The 23,261-nt window shown below is 41.2% G+C and overlaps 1 protein-coding gene across 4 annotated transcripts; it reads left to right on the top strand.

Moving 5' to 3' along the window:
- The first annotated feature begins 405 nt into the window (after positions 1–405).
- Positions 406–21,268, top strand: kdm4ab (lysine (K)-specific demethylase 4A, genome duplicate b). Of its 4 annotated transcripts, none has more exons than XM_063885998.1 (23): positions 406–548; positions 1,689–1,850; positions 2,103–2,278; positions 2,422–2,536; positions 2,707–2,900; positions 3,120–3,169; positions 3,273–3,376; positions 3,495–3,632; positions 3,739–3,956; positions 4,559–4,725; positions 4,831–5,495; positions 7,517–7,624; positions 7,811–7,928; positions 8,159–8,334; positions 8,653–8,866; positions 9,318–9,397; positions 12,171–12,226; positions 13,929–14,037; positions 17,356–17,547; positions 18,829–18,999; positions 19,116–19,235; positions 19,791–19,883; positions 20,006–21,268. In XM_063885998.1, exons 2-23 carry the CDS (start codon positions 1,710–1,712, stop codon positions 20,141–20,143), a joined length of 3,543 nt encoding a protein of 1,180 aa, XP_063742068.1. In that variant the 5' UTR covers positions 406–548; positions 1,689–1,709; the 3' UTR covers positions 20,144–21,268. The 4 variants fall into 4 exon arrangements, with proteins under 4 accessions (XP_063742068.1, XP_063742067.1, XP_063742070.1 ...); XM_063885997.1 differs by having other exon boundaries at positions 7,808–7,928; XM_063886000.1 differs by lacking the exon at positions 7,517–7,624.
- Positions 21,269–23,261: the final 1,993 nt, after the last annotated feature.

The raw sequence follows: 23,261 nt of genomic DNA, 5'->3' as shown, positions 1-23,261 counted from the left end.
ACATAGTTTTAAAGTCTGTGAATATTTTTTAGAAGGTTATCATTTTACTGACAATGTTAGAGAAAGTACATTGAATGTCAAACTGATTACATTTGAGCAGTAACAATAGATGACTGAGTTAAAAGATTAATATAATAATTATATATATACACAATATAAATTCATGGGAATCCTTTGTTGTAATGTTCTTAATGTTAAGGAATCCTTCTTCGAATATAATTCAACTGCATAAAACAGCATTATAGACATGATGTCTGTTAATGCAATATTTACAGTCATTACAAAAAGACGAGATTTAAACTTTTCCACATATGACGTATCATACGCGCCGCCCTCTGATTGGCTGAGCGTGTCCCATGCGTGTTGTGGTAAACACAATCCGAGATGCGTGTGCATGCGTAGAAGTGGTAATGGAGGCTAGTGGTCTATTCACAGGGGGTGTAGTTAGCAAGCTGTCTCCTTTCTCCTATGTTCAGAACGGCCGGTTTTATTTATTACGATTTGTTTACAACGCAAGGGAGGTCGTCTGAGTCAACCGAAAGCAGGCTGTAAGTACTTGTCTATCGAGTTATCCCACAGCCGTCCCAGAAAGCTAGCTTCTTAACTAACAATGCTAATCTGATGGCTAAACTAGCCGGAACTGCTAGTGTCGAAGCTAGGGGGCGGGTGTCGTCTATTTCCTGGAATAGATATCACTGACTTGGTAGTTTCACTTTTTCTACTGTCTGTAACGCAAACAGTATTGACATGATTATATGCAATACGCTTTACTCTATTTGTACAACATAACTAGTCTTACGATAACGTTAACGCTGGCTCTGCCCGAGTTTGCCAACGAAAGAGCTTTGTAGGATGTAATGCAGCTTCGTGGTTTTCTGTAAAACAGGAACCACTCATCTCCCATTAGTATTAACGTGAATTATCTAGATAGCCATGTTTTGATTATTACTTTCTCCTTTGAGACACCATGCGAACAAGATAACAGGTACATTTGCGTATCATTTAACTTTACGTGACCACATTGAAAAACTCCACGCTATCAGACTAGCTAATGCTATGTGTCGGTGCATACCGGTATTCGTTATACAAATTAGGTCATGCTTTGGAGCAAGTTAGCAAACACGCTAATGTTAGCTAGCTTGCCACAGTGGGGCTGAATTAAAGAGACGCGGGTTTAACCAATCAGCGGCGGTTTTAGCCTTTCCCTGTCAACGCTATCCTGGGCCATGGTGCGGAAACGTATACAAACCACAGACTGTATGATGCAAACACGTACTATTCAACTGCGGTGCATAAAGTAACTAGATACATTTCCCCAAGTAGTGTACTTAAGTATAATTCAGTTTGATTCTGAATATAACATTTCCAAAGTGTAAAGAAATAAGGTTTTTTGAGCAGTTTCCACTCGGAATACAGCACAGTTGGTATCGTGACATGCTAACACTGTTAGCAACCAGTTTGAGAGAAAGTAAATATGTTGAAATATAAAATGTTTTATGTTGTTTTCTTAACTACTTGGTATTGTTTTAATTATTGTAAAGCCGTTTTCAATAACTCAATTAAGCTATAGAGGTGAAGGCCAGAATTCCACGACCAAGTGAAAGATATATGGCTGTGGGAAGATGATAAAAAGTGATACAATTGACCTATACAATAAAACACCTTTAATCGACATTTACAATCTGCAGGAACTGCCATCCAGTTTTGGCATGGCATCAGACGGGGTTTCCCAAAACCATGGTTCCAAGGGGATCATGACTTTTTACCCCACTGCTGAGGAATTCAAGAACTTCAGCCGCTACATTGCATATGTGGAGTCCCAGGGAGCACATAAAGCAGGCCTGGCCAAAGTGAGTACAGACACACTGCATTTGTTCAAACACGCCATATTCCCAGCAATGACCGACTACTATCGGACAGTTATGATGTGTTTATGTCTTTGTTTTCTATTCAGTAAAGCATATCTGTTAAATGTTGTACATATTAATTGATGATTCTTTTTTTTTTTGATACCAGCTTGTTAGAAAAAGAAATGTATTTATACCTCTAAGCTTTGCTGGTGAATCATTGTGATGACTCACTGTCCGCTTTCCTTCTCCAAGATTGTCCCACCAAAGGACTGGAAGCCCAGAGGCTCTTATGATGACATAGACGATTTGGTGATCCCTGCCCCCATTCAGCAGGTGGTGACAGGCCAGTCAGGCCTTTTCACACAATACAACATTCAAAAGAAGTCCATGACCGTCAGAGAGTTTCGCAAGATTGCCAACAGCGACAAGTAAGAAATGCAGAAATAAAATACATTTTATATCAGTTTTTGGTAACAGAAAGTCTGTTGCATCTTTAACCATATGATGGTTAACCTAAACCTGTAAACCTATGGTGTTTGTACTAATGATCTTCTTTGTATGCAATTTTTAGGTTCTGTAGTCCACATTATGATGACTTTGAGGAACTGGAAAGGAAGTACTGGAAGAATGTGACGTTTAACCCTCCCATATACGGGGCAGATGTTAATGGGTCTTTGTACGGCCGTGTGAGTTGACATTTCTGGGATTTTGTGGCCCTATTAAATATGATTTAATATTTATTCCTGTCCTTGCACTTCTTGACCTGAAACACAAGGGTTGCTGATATCATTACTGATTATAGTGGTGCTTATCACTGCTCCCTGTTGATTTTGTATTATTTGCTCGACTCTTACAGGATGTCAAAGAGTGGAACATTTGCCATTTGGACACCATTTTGGATACTGTTGAACACGAAAGCGGCATCACCATCGAGGGAGTTAATACACCCTACTTGTATTTTGGCATGTGGAAGACCACCTTTGCATGGCACACTGAGGACATGGACCTCTACAGTATCAACTACTTGCACTTTGGAGAGCCCAAATCATGGTGAGGAGGACATAAACATCCTTTCTTTTTAATTCTCTCATATTTCTACTAAGACCCTTCTGCACAGAAAAGACAGGGTTCTTATTCCAACTTAGTTTTGAGTATTATTATTTTGTATTATTTTATATTAGTGACTCTACTGACAGCACACTGCTAACTGTATAAATACTTGTATAATTAGTTTACTGTAATTGAGAAGACTTATCTGAATATGTGCAGGTACTGTGTTCCTCCAGAGCATGGGAAGAGATTGGAGCGTTTAGCTAAAGGTAAGAGACAAATGCAGTATGTTCTGTTTATGTATATCGCATAGCATAGACCATTCTTTACTAACCTGGATTTTTAACATCCTTCTGCCCTCTATTCTTCAAGGTTTCTTTCCTGGTAGTTCCCAAAATTGTGAAGCCTTTTTGAGGCACAAGATGACTCTCCTCTCTCCCTCTATTCTGAAGAAGTATGGCATTCCGTTCGAAAAGGTAGGAGGAATATTATTAGTTTTTATTTAAGGCAGTGTTTTCCCCCTTTTTTACACATACCGAACAAGCCAAATGTATAACCTGCAGTCACTAATCATATTTTTTACCTTTCCTGAAGATTACTCAGGGGGCTGGTGAGTTCATGATAACTTTTCCCTATGCCTATCACGCTGGCTTCAACCACGGCTTCAATTGTGCAGAATCCACCAACTTTGCAACAGAGAGATGGATCGAGTATGGCAAGCAAGCCGTTTTGGTGAGGAATGCTAAAGGACAGCACAGAAAACCATACTCAACCCACTTCAAACAATACATTATTAGTTAGAATGTATATATTGATGCAAACATGTGTTTCTCTTTAGTGCTCGTGCCGCAAAGACATGGTGAAGATTTCCATGGATGTTTTTGTGAAGAAATACCAGCCGGATCGCTATGAACAGTGGCTGGCAGGAAAAGATGCATCACCCATCGACCACACACGGCCCACCCCCGAGGCGAAGGAGTTCCTAGGGGATTCCTATGATATCACCTGCAACAGTAACTCCATGGAGAGCTGTGGGGAGGACGGAGAGCGGAAGAGGTGGGTTCATTCTACAGAAGAAAATGTCCTTGCGTACGCGTGTATTTGTTTAAATGGTTTATAGTGTAAACCTAGGGTGATTTAGTACTCCCGGTTAATTTGCTCTCTGTTGGGAAAACCCATGAACATCTCAGTATTATTGCATAATAATAATAAAAATAATAATGTATGGTTATTACAACATACCAAACACACCTGAACTTACCTCACACACTGTTTAGAGCTGCTTTGAAACTATATAAGATGCTAACTTCCAGTTTCTCTTAGATTAAGGACCCAATTACAGCAGAGCAAAGTGTTACTTATTGATCTAGATAAAAGAAAGAATTACTTTAAATTCTGAATAACTATCCTATGCTAACGTCCTGCTCCACATATAGTTAGACATGATTGCAGCTCAGGACTCAGGTCAACACCTTTCAATATAGCTGTTTAAGTGCTTTTCTGTAAAGTTCAAAGTGTTCATCATGGTAGTCACTTTTTAAATGAAGTGTATGTGTTTTTAGTTTTTGAAATTACATTTTTGTTGTAGGAGGTATTTGTCAAAGTTTCAGTTACTGTAAACCGTAAAAACAAATGGTGTGTCTCTGTTTGGTCCTCAGTGCTACACACAGGATAGAGACAAAGAGACACAGAGTTTGTCTGGAGGTGCCTGAGGAGGTTGTTCCCAAGGATGAAGATGAGGAAGATGTGGAGCTGTATGGGAAGCGTCCCAGGCTGAGCCTTATACCGCCACGTACTATGTCACAAGATGGCAAGAAAATAAAAGGTATTATCACCTAACAACTCGTTTTCTGTAATCTCCTCAACGTTATTTTATTTGTATGGTTGTTTTCTCTCATTCCTTAACAAATATCCCTTATTTAATTTGCAGGCCCACCAAAACTGGTTGTCACACCAACCAAGCTCACGTTGTTGGATCCATTTCACAGAAGCCTGACCCAAAGCAACAGTGACGTCGTCCGCGCCCCACATTATTCCAAGACTCGTGCTCCTGCAATCTCGTCTCAGTCCCAGCCCAGAAACGGACATATGTCAGTTTCAGCTGCACCTTCGTGGACAGAAGCCCCCGCTCAGCCTGCGCGCAAAATGGGAGTAGCCAGCCTGCTCTTCCACAGGACTCTGGATCCAAAAGAGACTCTCCAAGTGCAAAGCTACACTCTGGTGAAGCATCAACAGCCTCACACACAGCTGCAGGTGCACAGCTATGCCCGAGAGCATCAACCCCGTCACCTCCAGCACAAAACCTGCACACCATCAGTCGCTCAGGGCCAGCCCTCGCCTCAGGCACCGGGCTGCGAAAGGATAGAGCCACAACCAGAGTCCAAGATTATTCTTACCAAAGCAGCCCTGAATGAATCAGCAGCACAGAGTCTTGAGGAGCTGGATCAAAAGGATGAAAAACCTGAAATATCAGTCACTGCTGAGCCTCCGGCTAACGTGAAACCAACTGTCAAGACTGCTTTCTATCTGCCTCAAACACAACTGAAAGAGTTGAGCAAAACAGAGATGGATGTCCCTATGAACAACAAGCGAAAGGTGTGTTTGTTTGTAATTTAACCTGTGTTAGAGCATTTAAGAGAAAACTACATGCTTTCCATTCTTGGCTCTCTTTGCGCACGTCTGTTTGAGCCCAAGTTGTGTTTTAGGTAGCATGCACTGTCTTTTCTCTAACACCTAATGATCTAAAATAACTCATTTTGAGTTTTCATAAAAGGTGTGTATTTTCTTAATATTATTGTTCATGTAGATACTAAAAATAGGAGAAAAATACCTTTTGGTGGCTCTGTACTGGTGCATTTTCCTTGCATGTTTCCTGCATACTCATCTCTTTGACCTCACCATTGCTACTCATTCTATATTAACACCTTACTAGTTCTACTAGCACAACCATTCTTGGTGAGCTTTCCGGTGTCCCACTACAGTGGGGCAAAAAAGTATTTAGTCAGCCACCAATTGTGCAAGTTCTCCCATTTAAAAAGATGAGAGAGGCCTGTAATTTTTATCATAGGTACACTTCAACTATGAGAGACAAAATGAGGAAAAAAAATCCAGGAAATCACATTGTAGGATTTTTAAAGAATTTATTTCAAATTATTGTGGAAAATAAGTATTTGGTCAATAACAAAAGTTCATCTCAATACTTTGTTATACCCTTTGTTGGCAATGACAGAGGTCAAATGTTTTCTGTAAGTCTTCACAAGGTTTTCACACACTGTAGCTGGTATTTTGGCCCATTCCTCCATGCAGATCTCCTCTAAAGCAGTGATGTTTTGGGGCTGTCACTGGGCAACACGGACTTTCAACTCCCTCCAAAGATTTTCTATGGGGTTGAGATCTGGAGACTGGCTAGGCCACTCCAGGACCTTGAAATGCTTCTTACGAAGCCACTCCTTCGTTGCCCTGGCGGTGTGTTTGGGATCATTGTCATGCTGAAAGACCCAGCCACACGTCATCTTCAGTGCCCTTGCTGATGGAAGGAGGTTTTCACTCAAAATCTCACGATACATGGCCCCATTCTTTCCTTTACACGGATCAGTCGTCCTGGTCCCTTTGCAGAAAAACAGCCCCAAAGCATGATGTTTCCACCCCCATGCTTCACAGTAGGTATGGTGTTCTTTGGATGCAACTCTGCATTCTTTCTCCTCCAAACACGATGAGTTGAGTTTTTACCAAAAAGTTCTATTTTGGTTTCATCTGACCATATGACATTCTCCCAATCCTCTTCTGGATCATCCAAATGCCCTCTAGCAAACTTCAGACGGGCCTGGAGATGTACTGGCCTAAGCAGGGGGACACGTCTGGAACTGCAGGATTTAAGTCCCTGGCGGCGTAGTGTGTAACTGATGGTAGCCTCTGTTACTTTGGTCCCAGCTCTCTGCAGGTCATTTTTGCTCACCGTTCTTGTGATCATTTTGACCCCACGGGGTGAGATCTTGCGTGGAGCCCCAGATCGAGGGAAATTAGCAGTGGTCTTGTATGTCTTCCATTTTCTAATAATTGCTCCCACAGTTGATTTCTTCACACCAAGCTGCTTACCTATTGCAGATTCAGTTTTCCCAGCCTGGTGCAGGTCTACAATTTTGTCTCTGGTCTCCTTTGACAGCTCTCTGGTCTTGGCCATAGTGGAGTTTGGAGTATGACTGTTTGAGGTTGTGGACAGGTGTCTTTTATACTGACGAGTTCAAAAAGGTGCCATTAATACAGGTAACGAGTGGAGGACAGAGGAGCCTCTTAAAGAAGAAGTTACAGGTCTGTGAGAGCCAGAAATCTTGCTTGTTTGTAGGTGACCAAATACTTATTTTACCGAGGAATTTACCAATTAATTCATTAAAAATCCTACAATGTGATTTCCTGGATTGTTTCCCCCATTCTGTCTCTCATAGTTGAAGTGTACCTATGATGAAAATGACAGGCATCTCTCATCTTTTTAAATGGGAGAACTTGCACAATTGGTGGCTGACTAAATACTTTTTTGCCCCACTGTACATGTTAACAGGCATTATTAAAAAGAAAGTCTGCCCTGAATGCTCAATGTTATCCATGCTGTTCATATACAGAGTAAGCAATCCCCCCTTGAAGATAGTGGCATTATCATCCTGAATGACACCATTCCTGTCAGCAAACCAATCCAGGCTGAGGTGAAGGTGGTCCCTCAGAATCATCACGTAAGTTATTGCAAGCTGCGACCAAATCTTAAAAAAGACCCAGTGTTTATCTGGAGACGTATGAACACCAGTACAGAGCTCCCAATATGTCTCCAAATGGGCTTAGAGCTGACGTTATGTGCAGTGCTACAGGTGCGGTATAATCCCTGACTTTAAGTTTTACATATACACTTGTTGCTCCAGCAGGTGTCAGAAGAGCAGTCGTACTGCAAGTCAGTTGTGAAGAAGCTGCAGCAGCAGGCGCAGCTCTGCCAGCTGCCCCGCCATCACCCTCTGTTCAGAGAGGAGCACAGCGACGACGACGGTACGCACTTATTTCATTCATAATTTAGTTGTAATATCTTATGTGGTTACACTTTACCAGACATATACTGTTATCATATTTTATATTTCCTGATTACTTCTATTTCCATCTTTTTTTTTATCATGGCCTACTTTTTTTTCTTCTCTCATCCTGTTTTCCTAATGCTTCCACACTCTTCCTCCTTTATTCCCACTCCTGTCTTGCCTTCTTTCTATCGTTCCTATCTGTAGACGATTACATAAATGAGGAGTTTGAGCAGGAGGAGACCGAGGAGTGGGCGAAGCCGCTGACCCAGCTGTGGCAGTCCCGGCCGTTCAACCCTCGCGCAGAGAGAGAGTACAACAAGAGCATGGGCAAGAAGGCACCCTACTGCTCCATCTGCATGCTCTTCCACACCTACCATCAGGTGACAACTACAAGCATGTCATGCTCTTAGGATGTTAACTCTGTAACTTTAACTTGGCTTATTGACATGTATATACTTCATCTGCACTAATTATAGACTGTTCTAACAACATACCTGCACTATTTTACTCTCTTACTCTGTTTCATTTTTCCCTTTATTTTATGTATTCTTAGTGAAACAAATGTGTCATTGTAATATATCATTTATGTTAACACTATTGTGCTTTTGTTAAATTACTTCACAGGATTTGAATTTGTGTTCTGAAATCATCCGTCTGATATTCCTATAACACGCTTCCTTTTTCTTTCTCCCGTCTAGTCTGAGTCCAGCAGTGGGAGTTCCAGCGTGGCGTTGGTAAATCGTCCAGGGGGCCGCCAGTTTTCCAAGCCACTCATCCCTGAAATGTGCTTCAACACACAATCTAGCAAGACGAATGATAACGGGGAGGGTCAGCTGTCCAACCCTCATATAGCCGAGGACGGGACCAGCCGGCTGGTCACCTGCGCTCAGTGCTGCGTCCGCGTACATACCAGTAAGCATCTGTGAAAGTGCATCAGTAGGAACACTTCAGGGAATGTTAAAATAAATATATATTTCCGTTTAGACATTTTGGTTTTCCTTTTATGAAATACAATTCTCAATTGGTTATTCTTAAAAATAGTGCTATGCACAAAAATGGATTCTGGATGCGAGTGCCACAATAAATGAATCTTCTAGAAACGCCAAAACACCACAGAGCCTTACCTTAAATAAGTTATTTAGTCAAATGAAGTTCCATTAGTTGAGTGAAAGATTTTATTGTGCAGTTGTTCTTATTATAATAATTGCGGTGTTTTCCAACAATGTTTTCTTGGGTGTAGCCTGGCTTGGATGTTCTATAGCCTGATGACTCGTTTGGTTTTCTTCCCTGGAGCCAAATATGAACAAAACCGTGTTGGGAAAATGCATAATGTGAATTTGTGACACTTTCTGTTCCTGTTCAGGTTGCTACGGTGTGTCTGGAGATGGAGCAGAGCTAGACGACTGGCTGTGCGCCCGCTGTGATGCAGGAGCCATCACTGAGGTTAGCTTCTTTTGGCTGCCTATAGTGCATTCTAATAGAAGTATTAATAATTCATGTTATTTATTTGAGCACTTTTCCTCAAATCACTTTACATTAGACATGTAATACTGAGGACATTACCTGGGAAGTAACTTGCCCAAGGACACAGTGGCAGCGGGATTGAACCTGTGCTTCCCTGGCCCCTTGATCTGATGATCAGCACACTAAACCTCTGTGCCACATCACACACTACACACACACTAATAATTTGAACAGACGGAACAGTCAATCGCATGTATCATAAACATGTGGAGTTTGTTAAACATCAACAACACAGCGTTACTGTCAGGAATTATAATCTAATTGAAATGGTTGGAAAAGTTTATTGAAATGTGAATAATGCACAAATGTTTTACCTATATTTTAGTAAAGAATTCAAATGAAATAAATCCCATAAATAAGTTGCTTGGTGATGTGTTTTAAAGCATTGGCCTTTGCAGGTGTTTCAATTTTCTACTGTCAAATAGTGAAACCACATGGTGGCACTGGAGCGGCTTTTTAATCTGGAAGAAATGGCTGTGTTCCCAGCTCTCTTCCTCAGATCAGAGAGCAGTGCCCACAGTTTACAGCCATCAGTATGAAATGACACTAGGACAGTTCTGTATTTGCATGCAGGCAAATGAAATTAATTGCAGCTGAGAGCCTGATGGCAACTTTGTTTTACTGCAGATGTGGGGTCTGCTTTTTAAATACATCAAACATATGTTTAAGGCTCATCGATTCTCTCTCAGTCAGTCCTTATTTGACTCAAAGCAAAGAGAAAACATGATGTCCCTTCACTGACCTTATGTGGATTAATAGTGAGCTACCGCAGCAGCTTTCATCACTCTTTGCTCTCTGTGCTACCGCCTCCTTTGTTCTGAGACGGTGAGCGTTCTTCCTTTCTGTGTTTTTGTTTGGAGAATTGTTTTGGCCAAACTTTGTTTGTATTTATCTTTAAATTTCCTTTGCTTACAGCATTCCTGTCTGCTGAGAACAATAGGTTGTTGCGAAGCATGCTAGGAATGTGGCTGAACTTTGGCTCACACACATGTTTGACCACCAGTGGGCAGAGCTTCACTTTTCCATCTCTTTTATCCTCTTCTTTTCATTTACTCCAGTGTGATATCAGAACATTGAGTGCAGTTGATATCTGCTTAGAGGATCCGGCCATTTGTGATGTTAAACTACATCAGGGTTCTGATTACCGTAATTTCCAGACTATGAAGCGCACCTGAATATAAGCCGCACCCACTGAATTTAAAAAAATATGCATTTTGTACATAAATAAGCCGCACATGTCTATAAGCCGCAGGTGCCTACCGGTACATTGAAACAAATGAACTTTACACAGGCTTTAACGAAACACGGCTTGTATCAAAAATAAACAGGCTTTAACGAAACACTGCTTGGAACAAAAATAAAGAAAATAGCAGTAAACAGTAGCCTACCAAGAAAGTCATTGGTCACTATCTTCCTCCTCCTGTGCGCTGAAACCACTGAAGTCATCTCCTTCGGTGTCGGAGTTGAATTGCTTCATCCGATGTTGGATCGTCTTCATTGTCGGTCTCGTCACTTTCATCCGGAGGCAAATTCCCCGCTGAGCTCATGCTGCCCTCTTCAACACGCAGCAGTCCAGCCTTTCGAAACCCGTTGATGATAGTGGATTTTTTGATAATGCTCCACGCTGTCAGGACCCACTGGCAGACTTGACCATAAGTTGCTCTTCGCATGCGGCCCGTTTTAGTGAAGGATTTCTCCCCACTTGTCATCCAAGCCTCCCACTGAACACGGAGCGCCACCTTAAATGCACGATTTATACTGATGTCGAGTGGCTGCAAATACTTTGTTGTGCCCCCAGGAATCACAGCTGGAATTGAGTTTGTCCTCTTGATGGCTTCTTTCACAGAATCTGTTATGTGGGCCCTCATGCTGTCCAACACGAGCAAAGCCTTGAAAGAATCCTCCCGGTCGCTTGCCGTAACACTCCGTATGCCATTCATGCATTGGGTCTTCCGTCATCCATCCTTTCTTGTTGACTTTCACAACAATTCCTCTCGAGAATGTTTCTTTTGGCATCGCCATGCGTTTAAAAATCAACATCGGTGGAAGCTTTTCTCCCGATGCCGTGCAGCTCAGAGCACAGGTGAAGTGCGTTTTTTCATGCCCAGTTGTTTTCAGCGTGACTGATGATTCGCTTCAACTTGAAAGCTGCATCATATGCATTTCTCTGTGTCTTTGCCATGATGAGGGTGACAAAATGACTACCATAATCAGAATGATGGGAAGTTTGAGCATGCTCGATTTACGCCACATTATGTGACGGTGCTCAGTTTTTTGTCTATTTTTTTTCAAAATCCCATTTTGGCGGCATGAAGCTTGTGAATGCGGGAAAAATCCATAAATTAGCCGCGTCATTGTATAAGCCGCGAGGTTCAAAGCGTGGGGAAAAAGTAGCGGCTTATAGTCCGGAAATTGCGGTACTTTGTGTTTTACAATGTTTTACAATTACACAACAGCCATATCACAGCTACACGGTGGTTTTGAAGATTAGAGATAGACTGAGCTTTACACAGCGGATACCTCCAATTAATTCAGAGGGAGAGGTCATTGTTATCTCCAGTTTAGGCTATTCATAATACAGAGCATTACATCCAAAAGACAGGATTATATTGGGTGGGATACAGATAAAGTTGTCAGTGGTGCGATTTATTGTATTAAAAAAATCCCACCTTGTTCTTGTTTCTTCCCCCAGGACTGCTGCCTTTGTTCCCTGAGAGGCGGCGCTCTGCAGAGAGCCAACAATGACAAGTACGTGATAGCAGCAGACGCAATATAAAACTTTGTTAGTGGACCAGGAGCTGCATTACAGAAACTACCACTTTACTACTTCATTTTGGATAATAGTGATGGTAATATGAACTGGTGACTAGTTTAATCAGTGAGAAATAAGTTTGACAATATTGACCTTAATGTACAAAACGGGTCCGTCTTTAGTGGAAACAAGCTTATCATTTTAGGGATAAAGGGACTTTATTTGGTTTAATGGAACATAAACGGATATTATTTTTACAACCCCGGTGAAGCATGAGTGATAGTGGGTGGTTAAGTGCCCTTGTTTCTTCTCAAGGATTCTAGGCTCTTTAAGAAATAGAATGTAGGAAGACATTTTGAGCCTCACATTTCTTTTTTCGAAGAAATGTCCACTTCCCTTTTCATTAGAATGTCTTTGTGGTCACAGTCGTGAACGACTCAAAGGCAAGAAGAAAAAGTACTCAAGAAGGATTTACGATGTTTACAAAACAGCGCTGACATATTCTGATCGGTTGGTACGCAACAGATTGTCCACCATGTTTACCTTTCGCTCTCCTTTGACCTCATTAAGTTAGTTTCTTCAGACTGGAACTGCTGAACATCCAACTGATGGGTCCACCTCCTCAAGCTAAATACACTCTTTAATTGCCAATACTGTGTGTGTGAGTGTGTGGGTGTGTGTGTGTGTGTGGTAACATTCTCAGCCTGCAGTTACACTTGGCCCAGTCGGTGAACATCAGTTTGAATTTCAGGAAACACGTTAACACAGAAACAAACCGTTTCTCAATCAAATATGGGACTTCCTATTTTAGTGCCGACTAATCCGCTGCATCACTCTTTAATCGATTGGCACTCCCTGTGATGAATGGCTCCTACAGACCAGACCATAATGGACTTGTTTTTAAATAAGCTGGATGTTGAATAGTTGGTATTTATCTGATCACTTATTAATCTTGTGAAGATAAGTTACAACATAAATGCCATGGATAAAAAAATAATGTTTTCTTTTTTAAATTTCCAGTGACGGATTCATTTGAAACACACTTGCACATTGTTTGCTTTGTGTTTTAGTCAAAAACAGGTTAAGTGAATGGTTGTTGCTCAGATTAAATTGAGGAGGTTATCTCCAAATCTTTGAGCCTTGATGCCAATCTATGATAGTTATCTCCATGACAACTGAGAATAAAACCTGCTGAGGCGGACGGCTTGAGAGTTGCTGCTGAAAGCTAGAAAATATTAGGAAGTGGACAAAAACAAGCTAATTTATTTTGTCTAACGACTGTTTCAAAAGTAAATAATTATCTTCCATGACTGTTTTGATCAAATTCTATCTTTTTTTATTGGAATATTAATTAATTATTCTTTTAGCTGAACGTCCTGATTTAAAAACAATTGATTATACCAGATGTTAGTAATAATAATGCATTTTATTTAAATAGGTGCCTTTCAAAGCTTTCAAGTCGCCGTACAAGATGCAAAACACCAGCAGAAACAAAACAATGCCGGTATAAATAAACAGGATGTGATGAATAATGATCAGGCTGGATATGTTTTATGTTTTTTTTGTTATAATCCCAGTCCAATATCTACTAAACATAATGTTTCATTTCGTCACCGCGTGGTTGAATGTGTGTTCTTCCAGGACACTGCACCCTGAGCTGTGAATTGTTTGTACTCAATCTTCTTATTTGTCTTTCAGGTGGGTTCATGTGCTCTGTGCCATCACCGTGCTGGAAGCTCAGTTTGTCAACGTCACTGAGCGAGGGCCCATTGACCTTGCTACCATCCCGCTGCCACGCTTCAAACTGGTAAGCCTCCGTCAGATGCAGTGACAGCGGCTTAACCGCTTCTACATTTCTAGAGACAAAACTGAAGGGATCTTTAATGTTAAAATGTGCAAATATGAATTGAATAATTAAACCACTACTACCGCCATGCACACCCACTTCAAATAAAAGCTTCCGGGTCTTGAGCTTTATCTCATTATGGAGGAAGCAGTAAGACAATATTATGTTAACCCTCTGTCCGCCCAAGCAGGATATATTATGAAGCTTCAACCTTAAATCAACAGGAGGAACGTAATCCTATATCCACTGGATTTTCTGAATGTTTCTCCATTGCCCAAATGTCTTTTCTGTATCATAACATTACGGTGCTCTGTGTGTCATCGACCATTGTTCTTCAGCCGCTTTCTGTTCCATTTAACATCCATACAGTATATGATTGAGAAACTGACTTTAATTAAGTTTACCCACTTTATTCCCCTACTATTCCTCGAGTGATTTAATAATTAAACGTCTTGAGTTAAGTATTTGTTTGCGAAAGTTAAATCTCTAGTTTGGGAAAATATGTTCCATGACAGTCATTACATGTATCAATGTGCCACAACAGTCGTTTTGAATTCAAGAGACAGTGTTTATCCAACAAACAGGGCTCATCATTTTTATCATTAATATCATAACGCATCTATGAGGTCAAATTCAGACCATTTATAAAATATGCAGCTATTATATTAAATCCAATGTGCTTTATGTGTTGAATCAAACAGTTTTGATGTGACAATATTTGTGTCAATTCATTTTTTAATAGGGCAACAGGGTTTTGTCTAAACCGGGAAACGGGTGCTGCGCCCTCTGACCAAAATGCAGATTTTCCCCATAAAATGTTAAAGTGATGCCAGAAAACCATATTTCTGTTCATCCAAAAATGTATATAAGGATTTTCATATGTGAAAAGGCAGACTAACACAAATATGTTGATCCAAAAAGTGCAGTCAAATTCTTTGCAGTTTGTCTGAGGTTGGGGCACTTCTCTTTCTGCATTAGATTCCAGAATTGGACATTTGTGTCAGGTCTCTTGATTTGAGCTCAATGTCATTATTTAGTGTGACGGTCTCATTCTCAATAGCATCGCTATACAGGTTGAAGAGTGATGCCACTTTGGACGTTATACAATCCACATCTATATTTTCCCCAAATGGAAAACTGATAAAACTGACAACAGGCTCAATGGATGCAAAGTCAGTAAAGCGCCTGTCCAATTCTGACAAGATGCTTTGCACTTGATCATCATGACTGCACTCTCAAGCTCTGCAGTCTTTGCCCTGACGCTTAAGTTCTGTGTCCATTTGTGGAAAGTTCCGCAGATCTCACTGTTGCAACCTGCTTGATAGCAGCTGTAACTTACTTTTAAAGGTGTTCACGGAGCTGATCATGTTGATGATGTGTTTGTTCTTACCCTGCAGCTCTAGATTTAAGTTATTGAGCTTGTCAGTCAGATCAGAAAGAAAGGCTAAATCCAAGAGCCACTGACTGTCTTCTAGCTGTGCATATTCAGCATGGTTTGAACGTTTCAGAAATTCTTTAATTTCGGGCAACAATTCAGAAAACCATTCCAGAAATGTACCTCTGCTGAGCCACCTTACATCTGTGTGCAGCAGCAGATCTGTGTGCTCTGCACTGGTCTCCTCCAGTTGCGCACGGAATAATCGCCTCTGCAGACTCTTGGCCCGAACAGAACACGCAATCTTGTTAGCCACATCCATCACGTCTTTCATATTTAAAATCTTCCCGCACAACCCTTGCTGTTGAATTATACAATGGTAATTCAGGAAATCCGGGAAAGATTCAGACTGTTTGCACAATCCAATGAACCCAGCAGTACGTCCAATCATTGCTGGAGCCCCATCGGTTGTAATGGAGATGAGTTTGAAGAGGGGCAACTTGCTCTTACTAACGAATTCCATAAAAACCTGAAAAATATCTGTGCCTCTTGTGTGCCCTTTCAAAGGCAAAATGGTCAGCAGCTCTTCTTTTACACTCATATTGTTGAAAACCATTCTAATGAACACACATAGCTGAGTGAAAGACCCTTCACCCCAAATCGCTCCTATGGGGATTGTCCACAGTATGGAATGTATTTAAGTCACTTTAGATAAAAAGCGTGACGTTAGCACCCTTATTCTATATTTTTCTAGAATACCCCTGGAGCAATAGCGTGTTGGAGGAACGAGTCCTAAAACCTGGAAGTGAGTTAGCATTTTACCTCTGGTTCCCTCGTCTCAGAGTCAATGGGATTCCTCCGTAGGATTTTGGAAAATTGCTCGAAATGAGGTCTGTGGTAGACACAAATTTAAGAGACGGGTCATGTTTTGTCCTACGACATTAAATACATATTCTTTTGAGAGTGTACATGTCTGAAAAACAATCTTTCAAACTCTAAAAGGAAAAGCTTTGTTCAAATATGCAAGCGTGCGAAAATTAGTTAAAAGGATCTTTAGTTGGCGTGACGTTGAAGTCATGCGACCCTGCTGTACTCGTCTGTAGTTAGTTTATAGCATAACGTTAGCATTTTGCTTCTGGCGATTAGATTTATGATTCGAAAACGATAACAGAAGGGTAGAAATGTGGAGATTATCCGGCTGAACAAAACGTGCATTTATCAAACAGGTTAGTTTTCCGCAGATCTTATTTCGTAATTCCTGATTATAGTTCATGGCATTATGAGTCTCTTTTTAACTACCAAACCCAAACACAGATTGGGTTCGTGGAGTATTTTGTTCTCATGGCATCTGTTGGTGGTTCTAACCGTACAGCAGAGTGAAACTGCCATGGCGCCGGCTGGCTGTCAACACTGAGTTTCACTTCTCTATCTGGCCCCTCATCTTTCACGCTGTTTCCTCTGTCATGTAGCTGTCATTCCGACCGCATGATTAAAAAACACTTGGTCATAATACCCAGGAGTTGAACTTGAGAGTGGAGGAGGACAGTATGCTTCTTGTGGATGAATCACATGCAAACACATTGATATGAATGTGGGCCTTCCCTCACAATGGCCGGCGTTGTCTCCATTGTTACAGGTCTTGATCAGGCCGGATTCTCTTCTAAAAAAGCACACATGATGTCAGAAGCGCATTAAAATATCAGAAGGAAGTTTAGTAATTTCCCTCATTACATTTCTGTGTTGCAGTTCGTGTCTGGGTCTGCCTCCCTTTGATATCTTCTCCCTCTCATCCTCCTCTTGTTTCCTCTCTCCTCATTTCCTTCCCCCTGTACTTCCTTTGCTTCAACTCTTCAATTAATCTTCCCCCCACCCCCTCTCCACGCTTTTCTTTGTCGCCCCTGTAGAAGTGTGCATACTGCAGGAAGCGGATGAAGAGGGAGGTGACTGGCTGCTGCGTCCAGTGCTCCCACGGGCGCTGCTCCACGGCGTTTCACCCCACCTGCGCCCAGGCCGCCGGGAACCTCATGCACCCGGACGACTGGCCCTTCATAGTCTTCATCACCTGCCACAGACACAAAACGCTCGTCATACCCGAGGTAACCCAGTCAGACCAATAGTCAAGAATGTGCAAAAGATCTCTCTGTGTGTGTGTGTGTGTGTGTGTGTGTGTGTGTGTGTGTGTGTGTGTGTGTGTGTGTGTGTGTGTGTGTGTGTGTGTGTGTGTGTGTGTGTGTGTGTGTGTGTGTGTGTGTGTGTGTGTGTGTGTGTGTGTGTGTGTGTGTGAAGGGTTCACTGAACTTGATACACTCTCACTCTTTGCTCTGTGTCTAGTGTCACTGCTTAGCTTGGATAAGGTTATTTGGATAAGAAGTAAGCCACAAAAAAGAATTGCAATTAATATTCTTCCATTTTTTTTCTCTATTGACCTTTAAAGAGCTCCCCCCACCCCCCCAAAAAAACCCACCATATATTCATAACGTTTTATATTTTCTGATTCCAAGGTCGAAAAAAAAAGAAAGGTTGTGCTTATGTTTTTGCTTCGTTCTGCTGGTAAACAAGGTGATTCAGCAGGCCCAAACAATGAACTTTATATGATTTGTTGTCTAATTGAATTTGAGTATGTAAGGCTCGGCATATGCTGTATGATTTGAGATATTTTAAAATGTATTCCTACTCACACTGTATGAGTAAATCCTCCCGATTTATGGGCTGACGCTGTATGGTAAGATCGTCCTCACTTACTGGGAAAACACAAAATAAACCAGACTGTCAGCACCTGACAATCATTCTGGCACCAATTCTAGCCTGACTCCTGAAATCCAGTCCGACCCTTAAATGAGTCGTGCTGCTCACAAATCCAACGTCAATGGGTTCAAATCAACAGTTAACTCAGCAGCGTTACATGCTTTAAGGGTCCAGGCACCTTAATCATGTCTGAGATTATGATGATTATGCAACTATTGTCTTTTCTTCTTGTGGTTTCAGATATGTGGCAAATAGTGTTTATCCCTCTTCAAATTGATCCTAACCTAAGGTTAATGCACCAATTTTGACAAAGATGGTCATTGTATAGACAGCCTTGCATCTCAACTGGCACAGTAATGGTTCAAAGATTGTTTTGCTGGATTCTCAAACCACCACAGGGAGTGTTTCTCTTTAATCACTAAATGAAGGACCCTGAAATCGGTTTGATCCTGTCACCAGATGTGCAGCGACAAGACTCATGTTCATTGAATGCAAATAAACTTGCTCCCAGTTGTCTTATGTTTATGGCACCATAAAGCGTTTTTCCAGGCTGTTTGTTTTAACCTCTTATCTTGTAAGGAAGCCATGCAGTGATAAACTTTAACGATTTGCCGTTCTGCTTCTGTCCTCAGCGCAACCGGGCGTCCATGCGGGAGCTGGTCATCGGGCAGAGGGTGATATGCAAATACAAAAACACCCGGTACTACCACAGCGAGGTGGTGGAGCTGACCACAGCCACTTTCTATGAGGTGGTGTTCGACGACGGCTCCTACAGCGACAACCTCTTCCCAGAAGACATTGAGGTTAATACAAAAGTGCTGTCAATCAATGTACAGCAAGAGGCAGATAAGCTGATTATAATTCCATGCTCAGGTAAAGCTCCTCTTGTAATACACACCACCATTCACTCTCTTTTCAGAACCGTGACTGCGTCCGCCACGGCCCCCCCGCCAAAGGTGAAGCAGTTCAGGTGCGGTGGACAGACGGGTTGATATACGGAGCCAAGTTCATGGCGTCGCACTCCATCCCCATGTATCTGGTAAAGCTCCCGTCTCACTGACTGCTTCTGAAAGTCTTCAGCAGGTTGTTCAAACCACATCAGAGATAGTTTTACAAGCCTCAATATATGGCAGGGGTTTGTGTGGTGAAAAGTATAAAGGTTAAGACTCAAAATAAATGTCTTTTACTCGTGTACGTGATTCATAAATATACAAGGGGTGGAATTGCGTTATGCACATTCCATGTCATGGTTCCCACTGATCCCTGAAATAAGGGAATATACATTTGAGAGGGAAACATTTGAAAGATTTTGTAAGTATTCACAAGATATTGAACGTCTTTACATTTCAGTTTTAGCCACATATATATATATATTGTTTGTAAAGCCTGTTTTTTCCCTTTTTGAAAATACTCAGTGCAAACACAGAAGTTAACCTTGATCAGTATCTCAAACCATGCAGTGCTGGGTCCTTACATTTCAGCGAATTTGCCGTGGAAAGTCCTTGAATCTGATATTTAAGAAGGTGAAGGATACCTGATATTTCAATGGCAGATTTAATTTACTACATGCCTGTGTGTGTTCGTGTACTTTCAGGTGGAGTTTGAGGATGGATCACAAATCTCTGTGAAGCGAGAAGACATCTACACTCTGGAAGAGAATCTGCCCAAACGAGTCAAGTCCCGACTGGTAATCTTACATTTTTTATCATCAGAAGCTCTCCCTTATGATAACACACATATGGAGTGACACATATTCCTTATTTGAGAAATGGCAAGCACTAATGTCCCCTTCTGATGTCTGGTTCTCAGTCGGTGGCGTCAGACATGCGCTTCGAGCTCTTTTCTCAGAGCAACGTCAAGCAGAACTCCAAAAGGCAACGAGTGATCAACTCACGGTACAGAGAGGACTACATCGAGCCCGTCATTTACAGAGCCATCATGGAATGAGTCGTCGTCCTCCTCCTCCCTGTGCAGAGATGCAGCTCCAGGTTTCTGATTCTCAGTTTCTGGCTACTGCTAATAGGAACGACCCCCCATCCTCTTCCTCCTGCAACTCTTTCTTCCGTGGCTTGTCAGGCTACATATTTATGAACTACGGCTGGGACTTTAAAAGACTTTTGTCTGCATCAAATACTATTCTTTGACCTCAACCCACATCCCATGTACATCATCCATTTCATTTTCCTTTTTCTCAGGAAGAAGCCATCAATCAATTCTTAAATATGGGAAAGGTTTGACATCTAGGGCAAGATATATTGTTTCCTCTACCACCCCGTTTAGGACAGTTTTCTACTTGTGACAATTCTTCTAAAATGAAGGTTTGGCTCTTGATTTACAGCCTCATGTTGTTTTCATAACAATTGATCATAATATTTTGTAGTGAGGGTTTAAAGGAACCATTATCTTTGGTCAGTTTGTTTTTATCTATCACCTGTTGACTAGAAAAAAACAAATCAATCAGGAACTGTTTTAGATGCAACCCCAAAGAAGTCACCTTTTGACACATCTCTGGATTGTACTTCAAGTGATGCATGGAGTGATAAGTGTGTGTCAATGTGCATCTACTGTGGAGATAAAAACAAAATTAGACATGTTTGGAAGGCCCAAGCCTTAGATTTCCAAGGGCCAAGCATACTTTGTTTTTTTTTTTAAATGTTAAGGTTTATTCAAACTATTTTAATTATATTTACAGTTATTATAACATTTTATTTATGTGTTAAGTTTGAAAACAAAGCTATTTTTGTCATGTCCTTTTCACAATATGTAGGAACCCTAAGATGTTTTTAGATTTATTATATTGATGGGTTTTCAGACAAACAGATTACATTTTGAGACTTGCCCTCCTGTACTGGGATCAGAGGGTGTGAGTGCTCTGGCTCCAGTCCCTCTCGAAGCAAAAAGCACTTATTTTTACTCCTGCCTGCCACAGGAGTTTACCATTTTGTTGACACATGTCCTTCACCCAGATTAGCTTTGTTGTGTTTCTGATAAGCGCTACTGTAGCTCTAGATGTACATGGTTCTAGGTTGATCCCAAATAAATGAAAAGATTAAAGCATCCTTTTGAAGTTTCCTTTTTATGTTGAGTCCTTTTGTATGGAAGAAAAGTGTTCTCTCAGGAGGGAGTGTTCGTAGCACACAGGTTTAGCTTTGTTTCATGGCTACTGATGTCTTAGTTGGTTTCATTTTGGTCTATGTTCAAAGCCGCATCAAATCAGTAAACCTTTGAGTAACTTTTGGATTAAGACTCAACTGTCTCTACATGTACCACACTTGGAAACAAGCACATAAAAGTGCTGATATTCAGGCAGGATTCTGCATTTTCTTCCCTTTTGTTTTGTTTTTGAAACAGCGGTGTATTTTGCCTCAGCCGGAGGGCCTGCAGCTGTGTCAGAGCAGGACGAGTCTTGACCACTGCTGGAATTTTATTTGATGGATGGCTCCTGGCTCTCCGTTACACTGCGCTCCTCACAATCTCGATGAACTCCGGGTTATTGAGAGCTTCAGATTGATTCTAGCTCGATCTGTGTCTCGCTGAAATATGTAAACTTTGCTGGGACGGTAATTATTCGACATGTTCTGGCATATAACATCTACACACACATACTTGGGGGTTGTCATGCTCAAAAACAGGTGAGAATGTAAAGCACGTTGGAAAGTGTGCATGTAAGCAAGCTTAAAACGTCTTTGTCACAGAGCACCTGTTGATTTTATATTGGAATTTGAGAACTTTACAGCCTTATTTTCCAGACCACATGGAAAGAAAACATGATAATAATGGGGATTCCCCTCATATACTTGTTCAGTTCTCCTCAACATTCAAAAATCAAGGTCAGTCATTTATTATTAATTCAAAGCCACATGCTCCTTGGCTAGATAAATGTAGGATGCCAGTTTTAATATGAAAAGGAGCAATCACACAGGTTTGGTGTGTTAGATATTTTCCCCTTACACATTGTCATGCTGCCTACGGGCCTTACATCCACCATTCGGACATGTTTCAAAATTAATGGAAACAGTGGAAGCTGCTTTTAAAGAAGCTATATTAATGTTGTCTGACTAAGAAAGGCAAATTCCAAGAGATTCAACCTCTAACATAGCTATTTAAATCATAACCTGGATTCACACCAGGTTATTTTCAGTAGGCGAATATATAGAGTTCTTGAAAGTGTCTCGCCCAGCCTGCAACTCTAAAATCTATCATCTGTTTACCCCGGAATCATAGTCTGTTTATTGAAATTTTATATGCATTTAAAGAAGAAGAATCAACCCTTAATCGTCCCACAGTTTTAATTCTGCATCTGACCCATGCTAGTGTTAGGAGCAGTGGGCTGCCATATGTTCGGCGCACGGGGAGCAGTGTAGCGAAAAGTGCTGTGGGTGCCAAAATGCTTGTTTGCCATAGTTTATTATATTTTTATCTGCGTTTCAGTTTTTAGGGTGTGGTTTATTGATATTTAGGTCACCTGTTGGATGCCGGTTTTGTGGATGAAAGAGGAGAGAGGGGAAATTTGCTCGGACACTTTCTGTTGACCATGTGGTCCATAAGATATGGTTTGTTTTGTTTCTTTACTAAACAACATGAATACTAACTACAGTCCGTATGGAATGCGTCACAGCGAAGAGCAACTTTTAGCTTCTCAGCGGCATAACTCAGGCCTTGCTCAGGGACACCTCGGTAGCACTTGGTCTTTCCGCGACTTCCAGTTCCCAAGCCAAGTCCCTCTAGACTTTGACACTGCCGCCCTCAAATATTGTGAGGTACTTTATTAATATTTATGCGAATAGGTGTGTGTTTCATATTTGGAACGGAGATTTGGTAAAAACAATATTTGAAAATAAAAGATTTACTCTTACTAAATCATGCTTTCTGCTTACATACAGCTCTGGAAAAAAGACCACTGCAGCATTATCAGTTTCTCATATTTTACTGATAATGGGTATGTGTTTGGGTAAAATTAATATTATAACTACGGACAACTTTTCACTGGGTTGGAATTCTAGACACTGGAATGGAATGACTGCCATACATGTAGAAATTTAGATTTGTAGTGGTCCCTTAATTT

Source organism: Eleginops maclovinus, chromosome 6 (genome assembly GCF_036324505.1).
Source record: "Eleginops maclovinus isolate JMC-PN-2008 ecotype Puerto Natales chromosome 6, JC_Emac_rtc_rv5, whole genome shotgun sequence".
Classification (NCBI taxonomy): domain Eukaryota; kingdom Metazoa; phylum Chordata; class Actinopteri; order Perciformes; family Eleginopidae; genus Eleginops; species Eleginops maclovinus.
Note: the sequence above shows the minus strand (reverse complement) of the source record. Positions and strands in the feature narration are given on the sequence as shown.